General features: G+C 41.4%; 1 protein-coding gene across 1 annotated transcript in view; it reads right to left on the bottom strand.

The window, feature by feature from the left end:
• Positions 1–21,221, bottom strand: part of PARD3B (par-3 family cell polarity regulator beta) — an 861,040-nt gene that overhangs the window by 95,502 nt on the left and 744,317 nt on the right. The window contains exon 21 of the mRNA XM_084892180.1: positions 1,198–1,333. Within this exon, the coding sequence (XP_084748306.1) occupies positions 1,198–1,333 (136 nt within the window). The remainder of the gene's footprint in view (positions 1–1,197; positions 1,334–21,221) is intronic.

Here is a 21,221-nt window from a genome sequence, read left to right as displayed (position 1 = left end):
AAAAGATCTGGTGTCTTTAGTGGCCACCAAAAATATGAGAGTTCCTTATGTGGTTCTCAAGAAAGCATTAGGAGCTGTAGCAGAAGGCAGTGGTCATCAAAGAGGGTGAGTGAGAGCTGACTCATGAACAGGCCATCACTATTACCACACACAGCTCTGCTCCAGTAATGATGTTAGCAATGAGAGCTAATGTTCATTGAACATCAAAATCCAGTCTCTGGCACTATTTTAAGTATGTGACATGTACTTTTTTTTTAAATTTGATTTTTAGAGAGAGAGGAAGGGAGAGGGAGAGAGCAAGAAAGGGAAAAACATCAATATGAGAGTGAAACATCAAATGGCTGCTTCCTGCATGCCCATACCTGGGATTGAGGCCACAACCCAGGCATGTGCCCTGTTTGGAAATTGAACCAGCAACTATTTGGTACACTGGACAATACACAACTAAGCCGCATTGGCCAAGGCAACATGTACTTTTAATCAAACTATAAGTACCCTCTTCTGGGGCATTTTTGTGGATGCTCAAGAATCAAATGCATTTTGTAAGTACGGCTTTGCCTTCTTGAACAAGATAGGAGAATGAATCACTATCCTGAAAAAACAACACAAAGATTACCTCTCTAGAGGTCACAATGTTCTGTCCTGTTCCCAAATGTTTAAGGCTTGGTAAAGAGAATCCTCTAATACAAAAATTGCCCTTGCCGCAAAATAAAATGATCCTGGAGTCTGGTAAGATCAGCAAAATCTGACTTGTTCAGGTATGATGTACAAACAATTGATATAGCTGAAGACAACCCTTCTGAAATGTATTCTAATAATCACTTTTCAAAGGCTCAATGACTTACGTTGCATGTTCCATTAATGTTTGCCCAGATGTCTGAGACCCAAGATGAAGGGCAAGGATTAGGGTTCAGTAGATGATGACAAAGATTCCTTGTACTCTTTAAAACAGCAAACATCTGCTCCCCTCCAAGTTGGTATACAAGTCCAACAGGGAGTAAATATGAGAGTAATTAAAACAAACTACTGTGCATTAGTGTGGTTTGATTTATGTGAACAACTTCTGTGGGAGAGGATGGCTGTGGTTGGGGTAACCCAAATATAACCATATATATAGAACAGTCTTGGCCACGTTCTTCTGCTCTAAATTATCTCAGTAAAGATAAATGCAATAATTGGAGTTAGGCATGGGCTTACCCAGTGAAGGTCATAATCAGACGGCCTTGCTCTTCCTTCGTCGTCCTCATATAATGTGAAACCTTCCCTCCGAGCCTGATAATACTCCTTCCGCAACTTCTGGATGCGATCAGCACCTCCACTCATGGGATAGCCGCTACGGAACACAAACGAACACAGTCACACAAGTGCACGTCACCCTGGAAGCTCACTTTTTGATCTTGTTAAAGGGGTTGACATCTGCATTTGGAAAATTCAATAATGTCAGTCAAATATGCTAGGAAAACCATGAAATCAGTAACAACAATGAACAAAAACCAGTCCTAACATGCACACCTTTAGCTTCAAGGGTCAGAACATCTGACTTGAGCTTAATAAGTGCCCTTTGATGAGAAGGTAAGAAAAGGTTCTGACCTTTACAGTAATTAAAAGAACCATCACATTTTTCTTATAGTCATACCCACAAAATTTGGTTACATTTTCATGTGGGTATCTCATTTTCTCAACTATTTGAGACCAGTTGCTTGACCTGAAGATTGGATGTGACACAGAGTTTGCATGTGGCAATGTTCAATAGAATGAGACTCATGCATTTTTAGAGTGTGGGCGGATGAGGTACATGGACATGTTAATGTGGAAACCATGTCAGAAAGCAAAAAAGAAAAAGAGAAAGCGGGTGATAGTAGAATGTGTCCACTTGTTTACCAGACCAAGGTTCTCTCTCTACTTTAGCCACTTCTTCCTCTCAGGAATTATAGATTCTCCAGGGACCCATCCACTCAATCCCAAACTGGTCAGCCAGTGGCTCCCTTTTAGCAAGAATTTGTCCCCATCATTTCAATAGAACCAGTATCATGAGATACAATTCAGGGCTAGGAAACAAGAAAGGAATGATAGGCAGAACTTACAGTTGTTCAACTTCTTTGGTTCATCTGAGGGATACCTGAGAGCCCTATTGTGTCATACCTCAGTTAAGATCTGGGAAAGTAAAAATGGACAATTCACAGTCCTGGTCTGCAAAAGGCACCCAGTCTGGGAGTTAGGGGGCTGACAGTGATAAAGACTACAACCCACTGTGACAGGTGCTATAACAGAGGTCTGCACAGCAAGGAAACAGACTGTTTAAACTTAGACAAGGTGAGCGCAGGACCTCAGAGGAAGGCCACGGAAGGCTCCATAAAGGTGACACCTTGGCTGAATCTTGACGGATGCCCAGATATTCAACAGTTGGGTGAGATGAGGAAATTCTGGACAGAGAAAAGGGCAGTGTAAAGGACAGAAATGAGAAAGCATCTTGCTTTGGGGAATGTGAGTAAGTTATCTGGGCAAGCAGTGGCCTTAGCTTCATTTGTCCTGCTCATGCACATATCAGGTGGTATTTGCTCTCTTTCCTCTCTTATGTAGGAAGCACAGTAGAATAAAAGTATGTGTATTGGTGGTCTGGATATTTTAAATTTACTTTAGTGAGAAAAGCATATGCCTTGCAAAAGTTGGTATTTCAACTCAATTTGTAACAACCATTATGACACTTCTTTCATGAGTCTGTAGGAATCACTGCTCTCCTATGCAGAGCATAGGGGTGGAGCAGGAAAGAGAGACAGGTGTGACTGAGAAAGGTTGTGCCCAAACCATCCTCCAATATTACAATTGAGTTTTAAGTTTAAGTAAGGTATAAAATAAGATCTCTGAAAGCAATAGAAGGAGGTGACCTACTATTTTCTTAAAACACTTACAATTAAACATCTTCTGAAGGGAAAATATTCTTCCCAAACTAGACTGTAAGTTAATTAAAAGCAGGGCCACGTGTTGATATCTTACAACCTCTCTACAAAGTTAGTAGCTGGTTCTAGGCTTTCTCCATACCCTATACACTGAGTAGCTGATGCCTTTAAGAAAATACAAACCTTTATAGATTGCATACCTTTATATTTTGTCAATGTGTATTTTAAAACTCTCAAATAGTTCTGTTTCTATACCATGTTTTTTTTTTTTGTTTTGTTTTTTTTTTTAATAGAAGTTTTCCTTGAGCACTTGGAAAAAAAGTTGGAAGGCCTGATATGCTTTTCTGAACTACAGGCAGCTCTCTGGAACAGCGGGCCTTGCTCCTGAGTATGAGGAGCTGACTATGATACCCATATCCAATGTGCAGTGTCTGCTGATTACGTGAAACCATGAGCTGCATTCAAACTTATCAGATAAGATTAATCAACACAGTGCAAACATCACATACATAATCTATTAGTTTACCCAGAGAAACTGAAGCATTGAATTCAAGCAGAAAGAAGTCATCAGTAATAAAGAAAAAAAAAAAAAAAAGGAAGCTGATTAAGGCACTTTTTAAAGAAACACAAAACCCACCACTTTCCTACATTTGTGGTGGAGAAAGAAAACATACACAGACTGCAAACTATTCTATATATCTATAAATACATAAATTTTAAAATATGGGTTTAATCAGATTTCAGTTCTCAAAAGAGAGGGATTGGGGCAAGAATACAAAATCAGCTGTTTAGGATTCAGAAAATCTCTTATGGTTGACAGGAACATGACTATTTACTCAGAAAAGAAATCTGGCCTCAGAAGAAAAAAATAGGAAAAAACCCAGAAAGTCATGGACCATCTAAGTCTGACTTAGAGCAAGACAAGCTGTCCCTTCTCCCTCGTGTGGATATTTTAAAGAAGATATGGATACTGTACACATCTGTCATAACTTGGAACTACATCTCAACATTGTCTTTTCCTCTCCAACTCCCAATCTATTGTTAGTACATGGATCATTTTTTTTAAAGTGGGTATTTTATATAATAAAATTAGGAAAAGCAAATTTTGGTTTCATTTTTTAGCTTTTCTCTGCAGATAATATACAAAAGCTCATCTTACATCAGTAAAAGTGATATACACAGCCAGTGTTACCAAAGCAGTTAATTTATTCCATTTTGTTTGGAGGATGCAGAAATGTGAAAATAAATATAAAAATACCATTGTCACAATAGCAACAATAACCATAATAGTTATAACTGACAGAAACTTGCATAGTAAATATACTGATACAGACTTTTATTTATTCTACTTTCTGCCCAGAGCAGACACCACTAATCAATTACAGCATTCTTTTCCAGTGACCGGAGACATGGTCTTAGGTTAGGATCCTTTTCAACTGAGAACTTCAGAAAGCCACTACTAATCTGCAAAATCTGGCACTTGAGTTTATTTTCAATTTTTGTGGCAGGTGCTATAAATAGCTTAATACATCAAATAAAACGGAAAGGTAGCTGTGTTTTAAAAATATTTTTTTTAAATTGATTTCAGAGAGAAAGGGAGAAGGAGAGAGAGAAACACCAATGATGGGAAAGGATCATTGGCTGTCTCCTGCATGCCCAACACTGGGGATTGAGCCCGCAACTGGGAATCAAACTGTGATCTCCTGGTTCATAGGTTGATGCTCAACCACTGAGCCATGGCAGCTGGGCAAAAGGTAGGTTTTATTGTTCTGCTCCATAGAGATAAGGAATCATGGCTAATAGATGATGATCAAGGTCTGTCTTACTTCAAAGACTAGTCTTCCCAACAATGTCTACTATCTTCAACCTGGGTCTTTTTATTTATCGTATCTACTAGAGGCCCAAATGCATGAAATTCATGCAAGAGTAGGCCTTCCTTCACCTGGGTGCTGGCACCAGCTTCCCTCTGGCCACCAGCAGGCACCCAGGACCCAGGGTTCCCTTGAAGCCCTGGCCTCATCTGGAAGGTCGTCCAGTACAATGAGCATATTACACTTTTATTATTATTTTTTAAAATATATTTCATTGATTTTTTTTTTTTAAGAGAGGAAGGGAGAGGGATAGAGAATTAGAAACATTGATGAGAGAGAAATATCTATCAGCAACCAAGGTACATGCCCTTGACTGGAATCGAACCTGGGACCCTTTAGCCTTCAGGCCGATGCTCTATCCACTGAGCCAAACCAGCTAGGGCTACACTTTTATTATTATAGGTATCTTAGAGACTGGGTCCGCAAGCCACATTCTAGCCCAGAATGAAAGTTAAGCTAGCATTAAGAACTTATTTTCTGAGGACTCCTACTTTCCTTCCTCTATTACATGCTATCTTATTTTTCTGGTTTTATGGGACTTAGCAGTAGTGATTCTAAGAAATATTTTGCCTAATAGCTTCAGAAGTGATGTCAGATTATGATGGAATGCAAATACTCTGGCTATCATATAACATCAGTCAAAGCATCATTAACCCATGTCCATGTTGCTAGTTAGAAAATTAGTCTTTTTGCATTAATTGTTCACTGGATAAAGTTAGCCATTTTATAAAAAAGATAGGCTCATATTATAGCTGTATCTATATATAGTTGATCAAGGCCACTCCTATACTTTCAATGTGTTGAAATTTTATGTAAAATGGATTTAAACAATGTAACAAAACAGATTTATATTGTAGTGATTTCTTGTCAATTATACTGGCTATATCTTTAAAGACAGACATGTAGCCAGGCCAGTGTAGCTCAGTGGTTGAGTTTCGACCTATGAACCAGGAGGTTACAGTTGGATTCCCAGTCAGGGCACATGCCCGGGTTGCTGGTTCGATCCTCAGAGTGGGGCGTGCAGGAGGCAACCCATCAATGATTCTCTTTCATCACTGATGTTTCTATCTCTCTCTTTCTCTCCCTTCTTCTCTGAAATCATTAAAAATATATTTAAAAAAAATACAGACATGCAGTTACACATGCTCCTCTTATAGCACTTGAGAGCTGGACAGAGTTTAGAGCTGTAATGGGGTTTGTAAGCCATGTCTTTTTCTTCATAGCCACCTAGAGCAATATGTGCCCATATCACAGTGAGGCATCATCTGCTCCTTCGAACTCTCATCTCATTGTTCCCAGTTCATAATGAACTCAATGGAAGTTCACTTTAAAAACAGTGTTCATTTGGGCTTGCCGTAGTCTCCTCCCATTACTGCTGTGGGCTGGAAAAGGGAAACCAATACTAATTAAGCTCCTGTAATGCCGTAAGTTTAATACTGATGCTTTACATACTTCATCTCACTTAACCCGCCATCAAATCTGTGAGGACGACGCTGTTACTGACGTTTCACAGGTGAGTACATGTGGCTCAGAGAAGTTGAACAGCATGATTGCTGAGTGGTGGCCCAGGGGTTGGGTGGCTGCAAACCCAGAGTCAGTGCTCCCATATCGTGCTGCCTGGCCAGACAGTCACTAAAACGTGGCAGGCGTTTCTAGCAGCAGGTCCCAGGCGTGTCCAGGCAGAGGGAACTTAGAGCACATTTATAGCCCTACCTTCTGATACACTTTTATGTGCACAGGTCTGTGCCATAAAAATAGAAGTAAAAGTAGCTATAGCAATAGAAAGACATGCAATGAGGTCCGTGTTCACTGAAGAATGATGTTGGAGCAACTGCGGACGGAGAGTTCTGGATAGTTAATGTTACATCTCCAACAGGCTTATGTGGGAAATGGGTATAAAACTGAATGGGGTGTGAAAGAGAATCCACATGAGACAAAGATCCCACATGAAAGAGAAAGAAGTGCTGGATGGGGACCAGGACGGACTGGCAGCCAAGGCCGCTCTTGGGAAAGTTCACCCCGACTGAGTAAGGGGGAGCCGATTATTGACAACGAACCACTGTTGGGCTTGTGAGTTAACTTGGGGTGATGTGTGTATGCCTCAGTGGGCATGTATGTAAAAATGTGCACATTAACTGTGATTAAATGGCACATGGTTAATTCCAACGAGCCGTGTGGTTTTCAGACCTGCAGCTCTGCGTCTGCAGAGGTGTTTGCCTTTGAGGAGGACAGCCCTCATTTGCAAGCACCAGCCTGGGGTCCAGAGCAGCGATGTGGTTAAGAAACAGTCTTTGTAAAATGGGGCCTTAACTGCGGTATTCCTCCCTGCATGTGGTAATCCTTACTAAGTCACCGAACAAAGCGAGGTGAATTAGCTGAGTGCATGCCGACAATAATCAGAACAGGGAGTACTGGTAAGTTTGGGGCTGGATGGACTCTTTAAATTTGTATGAAGTTGCTGTAAAAGGTTACTTTGAGATTTATCACTAAATGTTTAATTATATAAATTGATGTCAACCTTTCTGTACTTATAAAAGGGTGGGATTTAAAAGTTTTCTCAAAAAGGGTTAGCCTCTTGAAAGATATGGGGTAAAGAAAAGCATTTTTGTAGCCTTTAAGAATGCCAGGATGCTATTTTCCCTCCACCCCCCGTTGTTTGTTTTTTTCACATTCAAGGACCTAAAAGTTATCATTGTTATAAACTTCAATTTCAGTGGTACCATTGTTGCCTTAGAAGACAGGGCTTTTATTTATTTTTTTATTTTATTTTTTGAAAGTTAGAACAGACTTCTCGAAGTACCTGCATTCTGGGTCACTCATACTCCCGATAACATGAATAAAATATAACCTAAAATAATATCTATATGCAGTCTTACTTGACCAATTTTACTTTAAATCTAAAACTAGTTTCTGGAAAAGACTATTCCGTCGAAGACAGACAGTCATGGACACAACTGTTACTTATTTTCTGTTGGTGCTAAAGATCCCTGTCAAATAAAAGTCCACAGAGATTCTTATAAATGCATTCAGGCTCATTAATTCAAAAGGCTTTTGAAGATTTACAGAAACTATAGCCCAAAAGCACTTACATTAATACTCTACAGATTTGCCTTTCATAGCAAAAATGCATTTATATAGTGGCCCATCTACACGAAAGGAGCTTAAATAATAAACAATGGCTTTTAATGGGGCCTAATTCTATAGAATTCTTCAAGTGATACTTTAGTCCTGAAAAGCTCTAAAAATTATCCGTGTAAATATTCGGTAAATATTATGATTATGTAAATTCTGTGTCCTCTCCTGCTCCCAATTTCTTATAAAGAATACTTATTTTTTGAAAGGTACATTGGCAAGTAAGAGTTTTCCATGACTTAGTCCAGGGAAATTTTTGGACCCACAACCGAGTACCCATGAACCATATCTGGGAATTTCTTTACCTAATTTCTTCCCAAATTCATCATCACTATTTATCACTTTTAATTATTTTTGTTAAAATGTTTCTCCAAATAATAAGAATATGCCTTTCCTCATTTGAACATCTAATGTCTATCAGATTTAAGTTATCTTGTTGATTAAATCATTGAAATTAAGAACCCTTTGCTTGCTTACTATGACTGCCTAAAAAAATCCTCAATTAAAGTAATGACTTTAGAGAAAGAGTGAAGCATACTATTAACAGACAAAACAAACTGTTCACATCTAGACACTCCCTTTATTTCCAGGACTACATTTGTCAATTATCTCTGACCTCTGCTTCTTAGAAGGTGAAGGAACAATGCTTAACCATTTAAAGAGAATATTTAATGTCACATAAAAAAAACAAAAAACAAAACTGGTGGCAGAATAGGAGAAAAAACTGTGCTCTATGCTAATATGTATCTTTGAAAAGTATGTATTTGTATATATTACTAAGAATTTAACAAATCATTTCCTATATCAAGATCATGTGGGGAAGTTGGAGTAAACCTGTGCCGAGAGATTGATATGCAAGTAAGGTTATAAGAAGAAAAAAAAAAACCCCACAAAGCGCAAGTAAGGTTATAAGAAGAAAAAAAAAAAAAAAACCCACAAAGCACAATGATGCATTCGCTCACCCTATAATCTTGAACACAGTTTTCCCTCCAGGCCATCCTGACGCTGCCTGGGGCATTCTGACCTAGCAGCTACAACCTGACAGAGTGACTTGGCTTACCTGGGTGCCTGGCTTTGCCATGGCAACCTGAGTCTTGACCTTTCGTCTTTTTCAACACGTTGCCTGCTTTCAGCATCTGCTCTCTTTGAGATCTTTGTTTTGTTTTCTCCATCCCTAACTTGGTGAATTCAACTTTGACTCCTACAGCTTGCAGATTTTTCCTGGAAATCTTAACCCTAGACTGAACCTTGACCCCTCGTGTGTCAAGCCTTAGTGGACATAAAGGCCTCCTTCCCTGGCACTTTCGATTGCATAATGGCAAGCATTTCTACTCACGCTATGAACCACGCTGCCATTTATCGTTGAAAGCAATCTCATTGATGCATGAAGGACAACTTTCTCCCATGTGATTGATTGTTGTGACTGTGAATCTCCCCAGATCAATGTCATCTCCTCTTCTGTTAAAAGGCATTGCTCTACCTTTGCTCTTTATCACTTGAGACAAAGAGAGGCCAATCTCTAAGCAGATCTCCTCTAATCAGAACATCCTGCTTCTCTGTCTCCGTTTCCAGCGAAGGCAGAATTTCTTTGGATGATACTGACAGCATTTTCACAAATCAACAACACACAACACCTTCCACTCACCATTATCAGCTTGTAACACATAATTGCATTGTTCTGGTACTGTACAATGACCTCCTGGCTGTGTTCAAATTTTAGAAGCCAGTTTTGCCATTAGTCATAAAATATCCATGTGAGTTATTAATATTTTGAATTGTATTCTAATACACTCCCTCCAACACAGCTCAGTATTCTTGAGCCTTAAATAATTTACACAAACACTGGACACATTCAGAGTTGTGTATAAACATAGAATACATATTGTCTCTAGACGTTTTGCCAATTTCATTAACAACACAAAATATGTGGAGGTCACAGAAGGAATTTGTCAAGTGTTTCATGTGGTAACTTTTATTGCTAAAGAAAGATCTAAAAATCTAGTTGAAATGTTCACACTAGATGGTTGCAAAATTAGCCCTTCATTTCTACTCTGCATCTCTGCAAAAACAAACATACACAGATGCAAAGAAAAATAGATATGGATTAATTTGGAACTGTGCATCCACTGTGTCTTTCATTAAAGATGGTAAACAAACCATGCTCTCAGTTACAATCCATGTAGTTACAGCTGTTCTTACATGGTTGAAATATAGTGACATTGCATCCTGACTGTTTAACTGATGCACCACATACCTGAGTGTAGAGAAAAATGGGGATCTGTTTGTGTGTGTGGGTGGGGGGGGGGGTGGTGGCAATTTAAGCTGTGTTAGTGTTCCCACCGGCCAGTCCATGTAACGAGCAGCACATGGCCCTGGACGTGAGCTGCATTGATTTCCCTCAGTTGGTGTCAGTTCCTAAGCACCTCTCAGGATGTAACCTTGACATTGTGTTGAACTCAATTCCAATGTTTCAAGATATGCATTCCTTGCACAACATGACGCTTTGCATGCAAGCCAACTCCTCCACCAGGGAGCAGCCACCTGACGCGGTGCTCAAGGACACAGTGTGGGGTGGATTTAGTGAGAGGCCAGGTAGGGTCCAAAACAGCCTTCGCCTTTAGTGTTTTCCAAAGTCTATCCCAACTATATACAATTCTTGTCTCACCTAATGACTTTAGAAACTAACATGAAGACATGACTCTACATGAAACATTGTAAGGTTTTTCAAAGAGTTTTATGGGCCAAAATAAAATTAGCAAAATACTGATAAAAAGGTAAATGGAAGAAACCTATAAAACCTTTAACTATTATTCGAATTATTGAGCTGAACAAAATATGGTTCAAGGAGAAATAAACTTTGGTTGCTTATACAGTATGTGAGCAAATTAATGTTATTACAACACACACACACACACACACACACACACACACACACTTGTCAAAGAAATTCTCACCATAAATGCAGGACTTGCAAGACGAAATTATCTTCTAGGCTTAAGTTAAACACAGCTTGAGGTTTAGAAATACATGTCTGACATTTAGATGGGAATTAAACTTTCAGAGTCTATTCTGGGAAAAATAGGCCTTTGTGGCAGCAGGCCAGAAAACCTTGGGAATTTCCTGGGATTCCATAAAATTCCTTCTTCCTCAGAGGAAAGAATAGAGAAGCTCATCTTCTCCCTGGGGAATCTCAGAATGTCATCAAAGGCCACTGATTCCCAAGCTGCCATCTAGTTCCTTTCTTTTAGACTGTAAGAAAACAGGACCTAATTAACTACAAAATTTTAAGGGAAAATAAGCAGATTCTAAATGATTTAGTGCATGCATGCTGTTTTTTAAATTTTTTATTTGGAGGATTATAGCAGTCAGGATAGGCTATTGTATGCTGTGGTAACTAAATGTCAATGGATTAAAACAGTAATTTCTTACTCACATAACAAGGCTTATTTTTCCTCCCTTGGGAAAATAACAAAAGTGACAAAAGCAAAAAAATATAAAAGAACAAGGTTTTCAATTGAAAGAAGCTAAAAATTGTGATTAGGAGCTCACCACTAAATGTTTGGAGACAAAGCCTTTTAAATACATAAAATACGTAAACTAGTTCTTACAAACACATTAAAGGGATATATGATAATAAACTACCCAAACACCCAGAGGGACGTATGGGTCACACAGATAAGTGATTGTGGGGCCAATCTTACCACATATATGAGGTTAAATCATACTATTTCATGAGCATAGAAGTCTACATGAAGTGTTCTGATATGATTAGCATAAAAGCAATTAAGTCCAAGAACCTATCAAGAACATTTTTGATATTACTCAATTCATTTCATTCCTTTTACATCTTTATGCTGAATACTGAACTCTAGACATTTTAAATAAGGTTATGATGATTAGACAATCAAAACAGATTCTCAACTCCAAAGAGTCACCTAAAATGTTCACATATACTTAGGTCCCAAAGGATGCCAAATCCAAGAACATCCCCCAGCTCTCATTTGCCTGCTGTAACGTGAGCTCTATACTCTGTCACCTCTCGCTGACCTTCTGACTTCAGGGATTTATGGGATAGAGACTGCTGGGAGTACCACCTTCTATGGATTGTTCCAGCTGTTTTGAAAACACATCCACATTTCTACAACTCCTGTCTGGAAGCATGCTTTTCAGGACAGCACAGAAACTAATACATTGGTATCAAACTTAGATCAACTACCTGTTAAAATTTTTTTCCAATAATCCTCTGAACATTTTCAGATATGCACATTTATTATTTATTCTTAAACATTACATGTCACTGGTCATAATGGCACAAAGGGGATTAAGACACAGAACCAGACTCTTAAGAGATTTCACAGTCACATGAGGGCCATGGATACAGTGCAGAATTACAGTGCAGTGTGGCAGTGATGATGAGGAAATAACATGATGTCCTGTAGTGGGCCAGAGGGAGGGTGATTAGCTGGCTTGAGGGGGCCGGAAAGGGCCTCGAAGAGAGAGGAGAGCAGGCAGAGGGAGGGTGACAGAGCACGCTCAGGTGGGAGGGACACCTGGAAAGAGTGGCAACACAGAAGGACACAGCAGGTATGGTGCAGTGGGTGGGGACATCCTCAGGCATGAAGCTGGTAGACTTGGACAGCTCCATATGCCGGTCTTCCCCAAAGGGACGATGATGTGGGATCACTGGAGGATTTCAGATACAGTAGCAGCATCCTGTGAGCTCTTCTTTGCAGCAGGACAACTCTGGGAGACCCTTACTTCCTTTGAGTCCACATATCCTGATCTATGAAATGACCCTCTATGGATTTTCTTTGCTCTGGTATTCAATGGTTCCTTGAGTGTGTGTAGAGTTCAAGGTTGACCCTATCATTGGTCAAGGCCACCTTCTATTTCCATCTCCCTGCTTGTTGGAGGCTGTGGTTGGAGGGTCACTTCAGTTCCAGGCAATGGGACATGGAGCTTTTCCTTCAGCTTGGAAACAGAACATTTTCTATAGCCAGAGCCCTTGTTTAACCAGTAACATCAACTGGTGATGAAGCATGACGCATCGTTAATACAGTGATAAATTTCCCATTAGGAGCAGGGCACCGGCTGCCAAATGGGAGGGCGAAAAGTTAAAAAAACAAAACAAAGCACATGAAACCAACCCATTATGGGTTGACAAAGACTTTTATTGTCACTGGCACTTTCAGGGATAGCCGTCACAGAACCTTAATTAATAAATAGCCATGGCCCCGCCAGGCGAGGGGAGGCCGTGCCTGGGTACCTGCCGGGGAGCAACTTGTAGCTGGCTGTGCTCTGAGAAGCGAATGAACGAGTCGGGGACGATCATGGAAGAGGGGAATCAAGCTCTTTGCTGTCGACAATTGAACTCTATAATAACCCCCCGTGAAAATGAATAAAACACACGCCTTCCTCGAGCTTTCAGTAGCCTCTTGACAGTGTGACAGTTGCTGATTTTTTCAATAAACATGCTGTCAATTATGCCTTTGATCCACCGTGCCAAAGTCACGTGCGGGGAAGAACTGAGGAAACGGAGTCTCTATTTTTTGACACTTCATATAACAATGCTTTTCTGCTTTGTTTACATCATCCTGAGGCAAAGCAGCTGCCGATCTGTAAGCTGTACATCCCGCCAACGCTCTTCTCTCTTTCTTCTCCGGTTCCCACAGCTTTACCAGCAGCAGCGTTTCTGTGAGCTCTCAGTTGTAGGTAGAAATGGGAGGTTTGGAAGAGCATGAGAAATAGGTGCTCCAGAGGACCTGGAAAACTCTCATTTAAACCAACAACTTTGGTTTCTTCCCCAACCAGTGTTTTCCTAGAGCTGTAAACAATCCCCCAATTAATGGACTGCAGCTTCACATTCCTTTCCTTGCCCAGCCCCTGGGTTGGTTAAGATACTAATGAGCACAAAACAGGCCAAAAGGCAGGCAGAACATAGAAAAACAGAGGCGCTACAAGGACTCACAGGGGGGAGAAACAGCACTTGGATGGTTGGGAGTTAATGGCCCAGGAAACATTCCCCCCTAAAGGATTTACTCTGTTCCTAGAGAAATGCAGCTTTCCAGATTAAAAACTAACAGGTACTCATTTTCTCGGTGGATAGGTGGAAAACCCAGTGTTGTTTTAAATGAATGAGTACAAACGCAGCCAGCCATACGGAACTTGCGGGTGACTATTTGTTTCCAGGATTGTGCTTTGTCATGAACTTAATTACTGTGCTTCCCACTAATAAATATTATTTTTTCTCCCTGTTTGCAGACACATTGAGTACAATCATTCAGATGTCATGGGTTCATCATTTGTCAGAGAAACCTGGTCTCGGGAAGGAAGAAGGAAGACCACGTGGCATGGCATTGCGTTACGTGTGCCTTCCACATCAAGATGGAAGGAGATGTTACGTTTTCTTCCAGATTGTTTCTATCCTACAAAGTCATCTTCTATCAAAGTGCAAACAAGCTCACTAGCTGGAATCCTTTTCCCCTCCCAAGTTCTATGTAAAATGTAAGCCACAAAGCTTAAGCTAAATCACTAAAATGATTTCCTTCTATATTACTTTTTCATTTTTGAACTGAATGCTTCCTGTATATCTAAGAAAAACTTCTAAATATATAACTTCTTCCTCTCCCTCACAAAAAAAGGTGGCAAGGAATGATTTCCATCTTCTTCAAAGAAGCTTATTATTACTGTATCCAAAATATCTGGGGAATTGGAGGGAGAAAAGGGAGAGTGGGGAGGGAGGAGGAGCCAAAGAAAAGAGCTAATGGTCAAAATGCATCCTCATAATAAAATGAGCTTCTTAATGGATGCTCACTACAGGAATAACATTAATTCAGTATTAGGACTTTCACTAGAAAAATATGAACATAATTTATCTTTTTAACTGTCAGCTGCATTTCTAAAGCTCTGAAGTCTGTAGCTTCCAGGGGCCTTTTGTCTTTCTGCCATGGCAGGATATCTTGGACAGCTGTAAGAGCTTTCTAAGCGATCTTTCTCAAAATCCATTAGCTAATTCAAGGAACCTAATTAGAGCTGCCATTTTGATGGAGCGTACTGAATGCTCAGTACAAACTAGTAACACCATCGATGTTTATTAGAAATCGCAAAACCCAAAGTGCTCCATTCCCTATGAATATTAATGGGAATACAGCAAACAAAATATTTATTAAAACACAGACTTAATACCGTGAAAGTTTATAGACAGACATTGAAAGGGAGAGAGAGGCAGCCACTTGAATTTGAAGACATGTGCCCATGGACACACAATAAACCAAGATTGATATGTAAGCAGCATGTCATTATTAGTTGCATGGCCCTCCCATTTGTCTCCCTGGGTTTTGCATCCTGGAATTCAGCAGCTCACAGCTGGGAAGACAGATGTAAGTCCAGAGAATTCTGAAGAAGGGGGCAGAGGTTGCTTTATTTTCTTTTATCAAACAGCTGCTGAGTGCCACACATTCTTGTCAGTGGAGAAGTGAGTCTTGCTTCTCTATAAAATCAGCAGCGTGATGATGTCAGTGCTTTCTACCATCATCTAAATCAGGGGCGGGGATCATCTGGCCCAAGGGCCACATAAGGCCCTCAAAATCATTTCATTCGGCCCTGCCAAGGCATTAAGGGTGAGTAAATGAAATATTTCACCAAACATAGCAGGCTAATTTTCAAGTTGATCACTTTGTATGGCCCGTGAATGATGTTATAAATTCCCTACCTCTGCTCTAAAGGAGGGTGCCACCAAATTAATCCAAAGAGCTATTATGCCACATACTCACCGGTAACCACTGTGGCAGAGTTTATGCCAGGGCATAGCCCTGACTCAGGTGGAGCCTAAGGCTTGAAGTGACCCTGCTGTGAGGCAGAAAGGCCCCACTACCCGTGTTGGGCCCCCACTACCCGCGTCAGTACAGGAACAGACTCACACCCCCTTGTCCAGGGCTGAAGACTTGCTCCTAGTCCTCCCTCAGGAGCAATGAAAGTCCTCTGTGAACGGCGATTGTCCAGCAGCTCTTACTATTCGGATAAGCTCAAACTGTTGCCTCTTGTCTCTCTCTTTCCCCCTTTTTACCAACTTTTGGAAGAATCACTGTTGCCTCCTTTTGCCATCTGCCATCCTCTCTTTTGGGCTGATGGCGATCTGGTTTGCCCCTCAGCACTGCTGGGACTGCACTCTGCACCTCACCACTCCCTCACTCTGCAGGACTGGCACCCACAGCAGCTTCCCTGGAGGTCTCTCCTCTTTGTTTCCTTCCTGCTTCTTCAATTTCATTGTCTGCTTTCCTCAATGTTCCTCCCACTGTTCTCTGCACAAGGCCTTCTCTAAGATTCTCTAATTGTTTGTCTGTATGTTCACTCTTGGGGATCCTGTTTACTCTGGGGGCTTTGGTGATCATATTTCTTGTCATGTTCACTTATTTACTCGTCCATTCGTTCAATAGATGATCCCTGGAGGGCCTCTTAAAGGGCAAGTCCTCAACACAGGCGTCTACACGAAGATCTCCACTGGACACCTAGAGGAAGCCTCAAGGACCACACCCAGTGTTTGCTCTTGTTTGCATCTGAAATGTACCACCATCTTACACTTGACTTATCCACAGTCTGCTCCCCTCTCCCTAAAATCTACCTTCCCCACTGCTATCTTCCTGGCTTTTTAATCGCTTCTCCCCACTCATGAAGGCTTGAAACAATGGTTGTCATTCAGAGCACAGACTCTGGAGCCAGACCGCCTGGGGTCAAACACTGGTGCTGCAACCTCCCTCTTCCCTGCCTTGAGGAAGCTATGTAACCTCTCTATCTACAAAATGGGGGTAACAGAATAAGACCCAGGGGGTTGTTTTGAGGATTAAAGAAGCGATTAAATTTAAAGTAGTTAGAATAGTGCCTGGCAAAAGGTAAGATTCAATAAACAAGCTGCTACTATTGTCAATATTATTTTATGCTACTGTTGACTTCCCTCATATGTACTACATACAGTTGGTTGTAATTAATTGCCTTTGGCAATGTGCCCTCCCATGTATTCCTCTTCCATGACTCTAGTTCATATACTCTTTGCACAGATCATAGCAACAGTCCGGTAACCAGTCTTTCCACCCCAGCTCCATTCTAATTCATTGTCAGTTAGCCAAAGCTCTACTCACAGAATTCTCCTATTCTCAACTCCTCTGTCTCTTCCCATGGCTTCCATCTCCAACCCACTTAATGTCTCCCTAACATTACCCTCAGCTTTCATTCACACCCCTCCTCCTCCAAGCCCTTGTCCACACTGCCTCTAACCTCACTTATTGTCTCCCTAACATCACCTTCAGCTTTCATTCATACCCCTCCTCCTCCAAGCGCTTGTCCACACTGCCTCTTTTACCTGTAATTCTTTCCTCTTGTTTTTAAACACCACAATTAAGATGTCATCAATCTTTTTTTTAAAATATATATTTTATTGATTTTTACACAGAGAGGAATTGAGAGGAATAGAGAGTTAGAAACGTCGATGAGAGAGAAACATCGACCAGCTGCCTCTTGCACCCCCCAATGGGGATGTGCCCGCAACCAAGGTACATGCCCTTGACCGGAATCGAACCCGGGACCTTTCAATCCGCAGGCCGACGCTCTATCCACTGAGCCAAACCGGTTTCTGCAAGATGTCATCAATCTTTAAGCACATCCACTGCCTTGTTATTATTACACACAGATGAATTCTCCGGCCACTGCCCACACTTCCTGTGGTCTGTGTCCACAGCATTGGCCCCTGCTTCCCTCTCCGCCTCATCGTGAACTATTCTTGTTTTTACCTGGTTCCTTGGACAACCCAAGCTTGGCACAGCTCCAGGAGCAAGTGTTTCTGGGCACGCTCTCCATTCTCTAGCCACTTCATCTGAATTCCCTTCAAGTCATGCCCGGTCCAGTCAGACTGCTTGTTTCCTTTGTAGCATGAATCACTCCATGAACACATCTTAATTATTTGTTCACTTATGTCCATCTGCCTAACTCCACAAGAATAGAATATGGGTGAGAACAGAGACCTTCTAGGTCCTGTTCACAGCTGTCTTTCTAGAGTCAGTGCCTGGCACATACCTAAAGGAATGACTCTTCACCTGTGAAATCTTTCAAGGGTCTTAAGAGTCATTCAGCAAGTATTTACTAAGCAACTACTATTCTGTAGAATTGTTCTAGACCCTGAGAATTGAGGGGGTGTACAAGACACACAACCTTGTGGACTTATGTTCTAATGAGGGAGTGAGACAATACACAAACCAATGAAAAACATGTTAAGCAGTGCCACCAGATTCTTAAAATATAATGTGGTGATAAAATAGTGGCGGGGTAGCTACTTTAGGTTGGCAGTCAAGAAAGACCTTTTTCTTTTAAGCTAAGGTCTACAAATAAAAGAAAAAACCATCCAGAAGCTTCTTTATGAATAGGATTTTAGAGACAGAGAGAAAATATTTAAAGCCAAAGCCCTAAGGAGAGAATGAGTGTGATGAACTAAAGGAACAGAAAGAAAATGGTGTGGCTGGAGCTAAGTGGTCAGGGATGAAGTGGCAAGTGACGAGGTTAAGCAGACTGGCAACACTGAGATCCCACAGGCTTTGTAGGACCTGGTAAGATCTTTGGATTTTACTCCAGGTGAAATGAGATGATGTTAGAAGATTTCAAGCCAGGAGGAAACATGATCTAATTTAACTATTTCTGGAGGAGACAGACAGAGGTTGCTGCAGAAGAACAAGTGAGAACTGAAAGTAGCCTGGCCCTGGAGGTGGTCGGGAAGATGGAGAGAAATAGATGAGTTCAGAAGCGTTTTGTTCCAAGCACAAGCTATTCCATGAGCCTTCTCTGGCAGAAAACAGTCTTTCCTGCTTTGGAATCCACATGGTACTTTGTACTTTCATTATGGACCTTACTTTCCTCTTGTATCACTCATATGTTTTATACAGTTTAAATCTCTGTTTAACCTCCAGCCACTGGTGATTGTGATATGAGGACTTCATTGTATCTTCTGTAGAACTTGGTCCAGTGCCCTCACCTAGGATGAATTCAATAAACACATATTTGTGGGAGTTGGAAACAGGAAAGTGATTTAAGAAAGTGTGCAATGAGGAGAAGTGGGAGGAAAGGTAGGAAACAGTGGAACCCTATAAGGGAAAGGAAGGGTATGTGCTTGGGCATGGGGGGTATTTACGGGCGAGACTATAGGGCCAAACCACCTGGCAATATCTTAGCTGCTGCCACCTGGAGAATGCTTTCTTTTTGGTATTTCCCCTTCCCTGGCTCATGAGCCGAACACTCTGAGTAAATCCCTAATGGTTTTGTACAAACTACTTTTCCATTCCTGGGTACAGCACAGATAGCTCACTATTTAGGACATTTCTACATGTTTTTGACACCCTCTCCACTGCATCATGCTTTCATGGGCTTCTGTTTCCTTCCAGCAATTGCTGCAACATCCTGGTGCCATCCACTCCCATAAGAATTGTCTAGCCAAGCAGCAAAGCACTTGGCTTATTGATGTTCATGGAATAGATGTGTGCTGAAATGGTGTTATTAGAAACCTTTTCTATTGCTATTTCATACTAAATATAGTATGCATGCTTCCAGGTGAAACTGTCTGGAAACTGAGCTAACACTTCAGAGAAGGTAGGCTGCCACCATTTGCTGACCTTTAGCTACAAATTAAATTTAGCTCCTCATCCTCATTAGAATCGAACTGCCAAATAGCACTCTACTCTGATTAATAAAGTTTTCTAAGAAGCACATCACTTTCTAGCACTCTGGCATGGGAGCTGAAATCTTGAGCAGGGCTAAAAGGACTGCAGATGGAAATATTACGTTCCAATACTGGTAAAATCACAACATTCTCCTTGTTGTTAAGTCAAGTCCAGCTCTGGGAGAAAGAGAATGGATGGTGAGATGCAGTCACTGCCTCTGAAGTTAGTCCAACAGAAGACTTAGGAAACCATGGAAACCACTCAACCCAATGCTCTGGGGCAGCAATCTTCAACTGATGTGCAGCAAGAATTCTAAAACCTAACACCTGACTATTTAGTCAGGGGCACTGACCTTATTTCCCTTAGATCAAGCATGTCAAACTCACAGCCCGTGGGCCGCATGCCTCGCTCAGTTGGCCCTTTGAGTTTGACATGCTGGCTTAGATTGTCAAATAAAAAATGACAACAGCCAACACAACAACAGCCATCCAATGTGAATGAATGAAAATATATCTAATATTTTGTCAAATCAGCAAAAGTATGTTTCAGTGTGCCACAGATTTTTAGTAATTAGTTTATGTGTGCCATGAGATGAAAAAGGTTGAGAATCGTGCTCTAGGTTCATTTAGAATCCAACAAACCCCTTTCAGAAATGCTCCAATTCACATTTTCAGGAGGAACTGGTTAGATCTAGCAAAGGGACTTGGGGACCAGAAAAAAGAACATAAGGGTAGGGTTGTTGTCCCCTCCAGCTCCCCACCCCCCTTAGGGTAACTGGGAAGCCCTTAGTACCCAACCATTGCCTCCAGGCTGATGCCAGAAACCCAACCTTAGTTTTACTCCCCAAGGCTTTGACCGCCATTAAAATACAGATGGTGCTGGACATCTGTCTCCATCTGTATTACCATGAAGCCCTGCTGTAGGACTTCATGCTAAACTCTGCAAACATTTGCAGAGTCCCATTCTCCTGATTGGGACTTTAATGCTGGTGGACAGGGTTAGATACCAGAAAGGAGGGTTGCAGAACCCTGGTGACTGGCTGGGGGATTGGGTGCCATATAATGGGGGTTCCTTGCTCTACATCCTCCTCCAAGCCCAGCTCTGGGCTGGGGTATTCCTGGCCCTTAAGAGCAGCCTTGGATGGACAGTAGGAATTTACTGAGCGCCTACTGCACAGAGTGTGAGGTTTCAAGAAGGAAATTATGAAATTTCCCTCAAAGAAACCAAAAGCGTTTCTCTTGCACGTAATTTCCCTTTCCATCTGTTGCACGAACACTCACCTCCTGGCAAATGCACCCCTAGGTGAACAGTGGTACCTGGAGGTGACAGGTGGACACTGTTTCCCACAGTGCAGTGCTCTAGACTGAAGTCTTAGGGACTGTAAAAACTGAACTCCTTCCTCTGACCTCCCTAGACACAGAGCAAGAAAGAGTCTAAAATCCTGTGCTTTTCAAAGTGCTTTTACTGAGCAAGAGTCAGACAACAAAGGAAGAAGTCTGTTTACCTCTAGAATGCTTTTCAGCTGTGGGCATTTTATGGCTTTTGTTAAAACCAATGCCTCCAGCTTCTTCAGTGGAGACACTCAGGCATATTCCACCTCTGCACCCCCTGGGGCACCCTCTGTG

The sequence above is a fragment of the Pipistrellus hanaki genome, assembly GCF_964339955.1.
Source record: "Pipistrellus hanaki genome assembly, chromosome: 8".
Classification (NCBI taxonomy): Eukaryota; Metazoa; Chordata; class Mammalia; order Chiroptera; family Vespertilionidae; genus Pipistrellus; species Pipistrellus hanaki.
The sequence above is the reverse complement of the archived record's forward strand: the minus strand, read 5'-3'. Positions and strand labels throughout refer to the sequence as shown.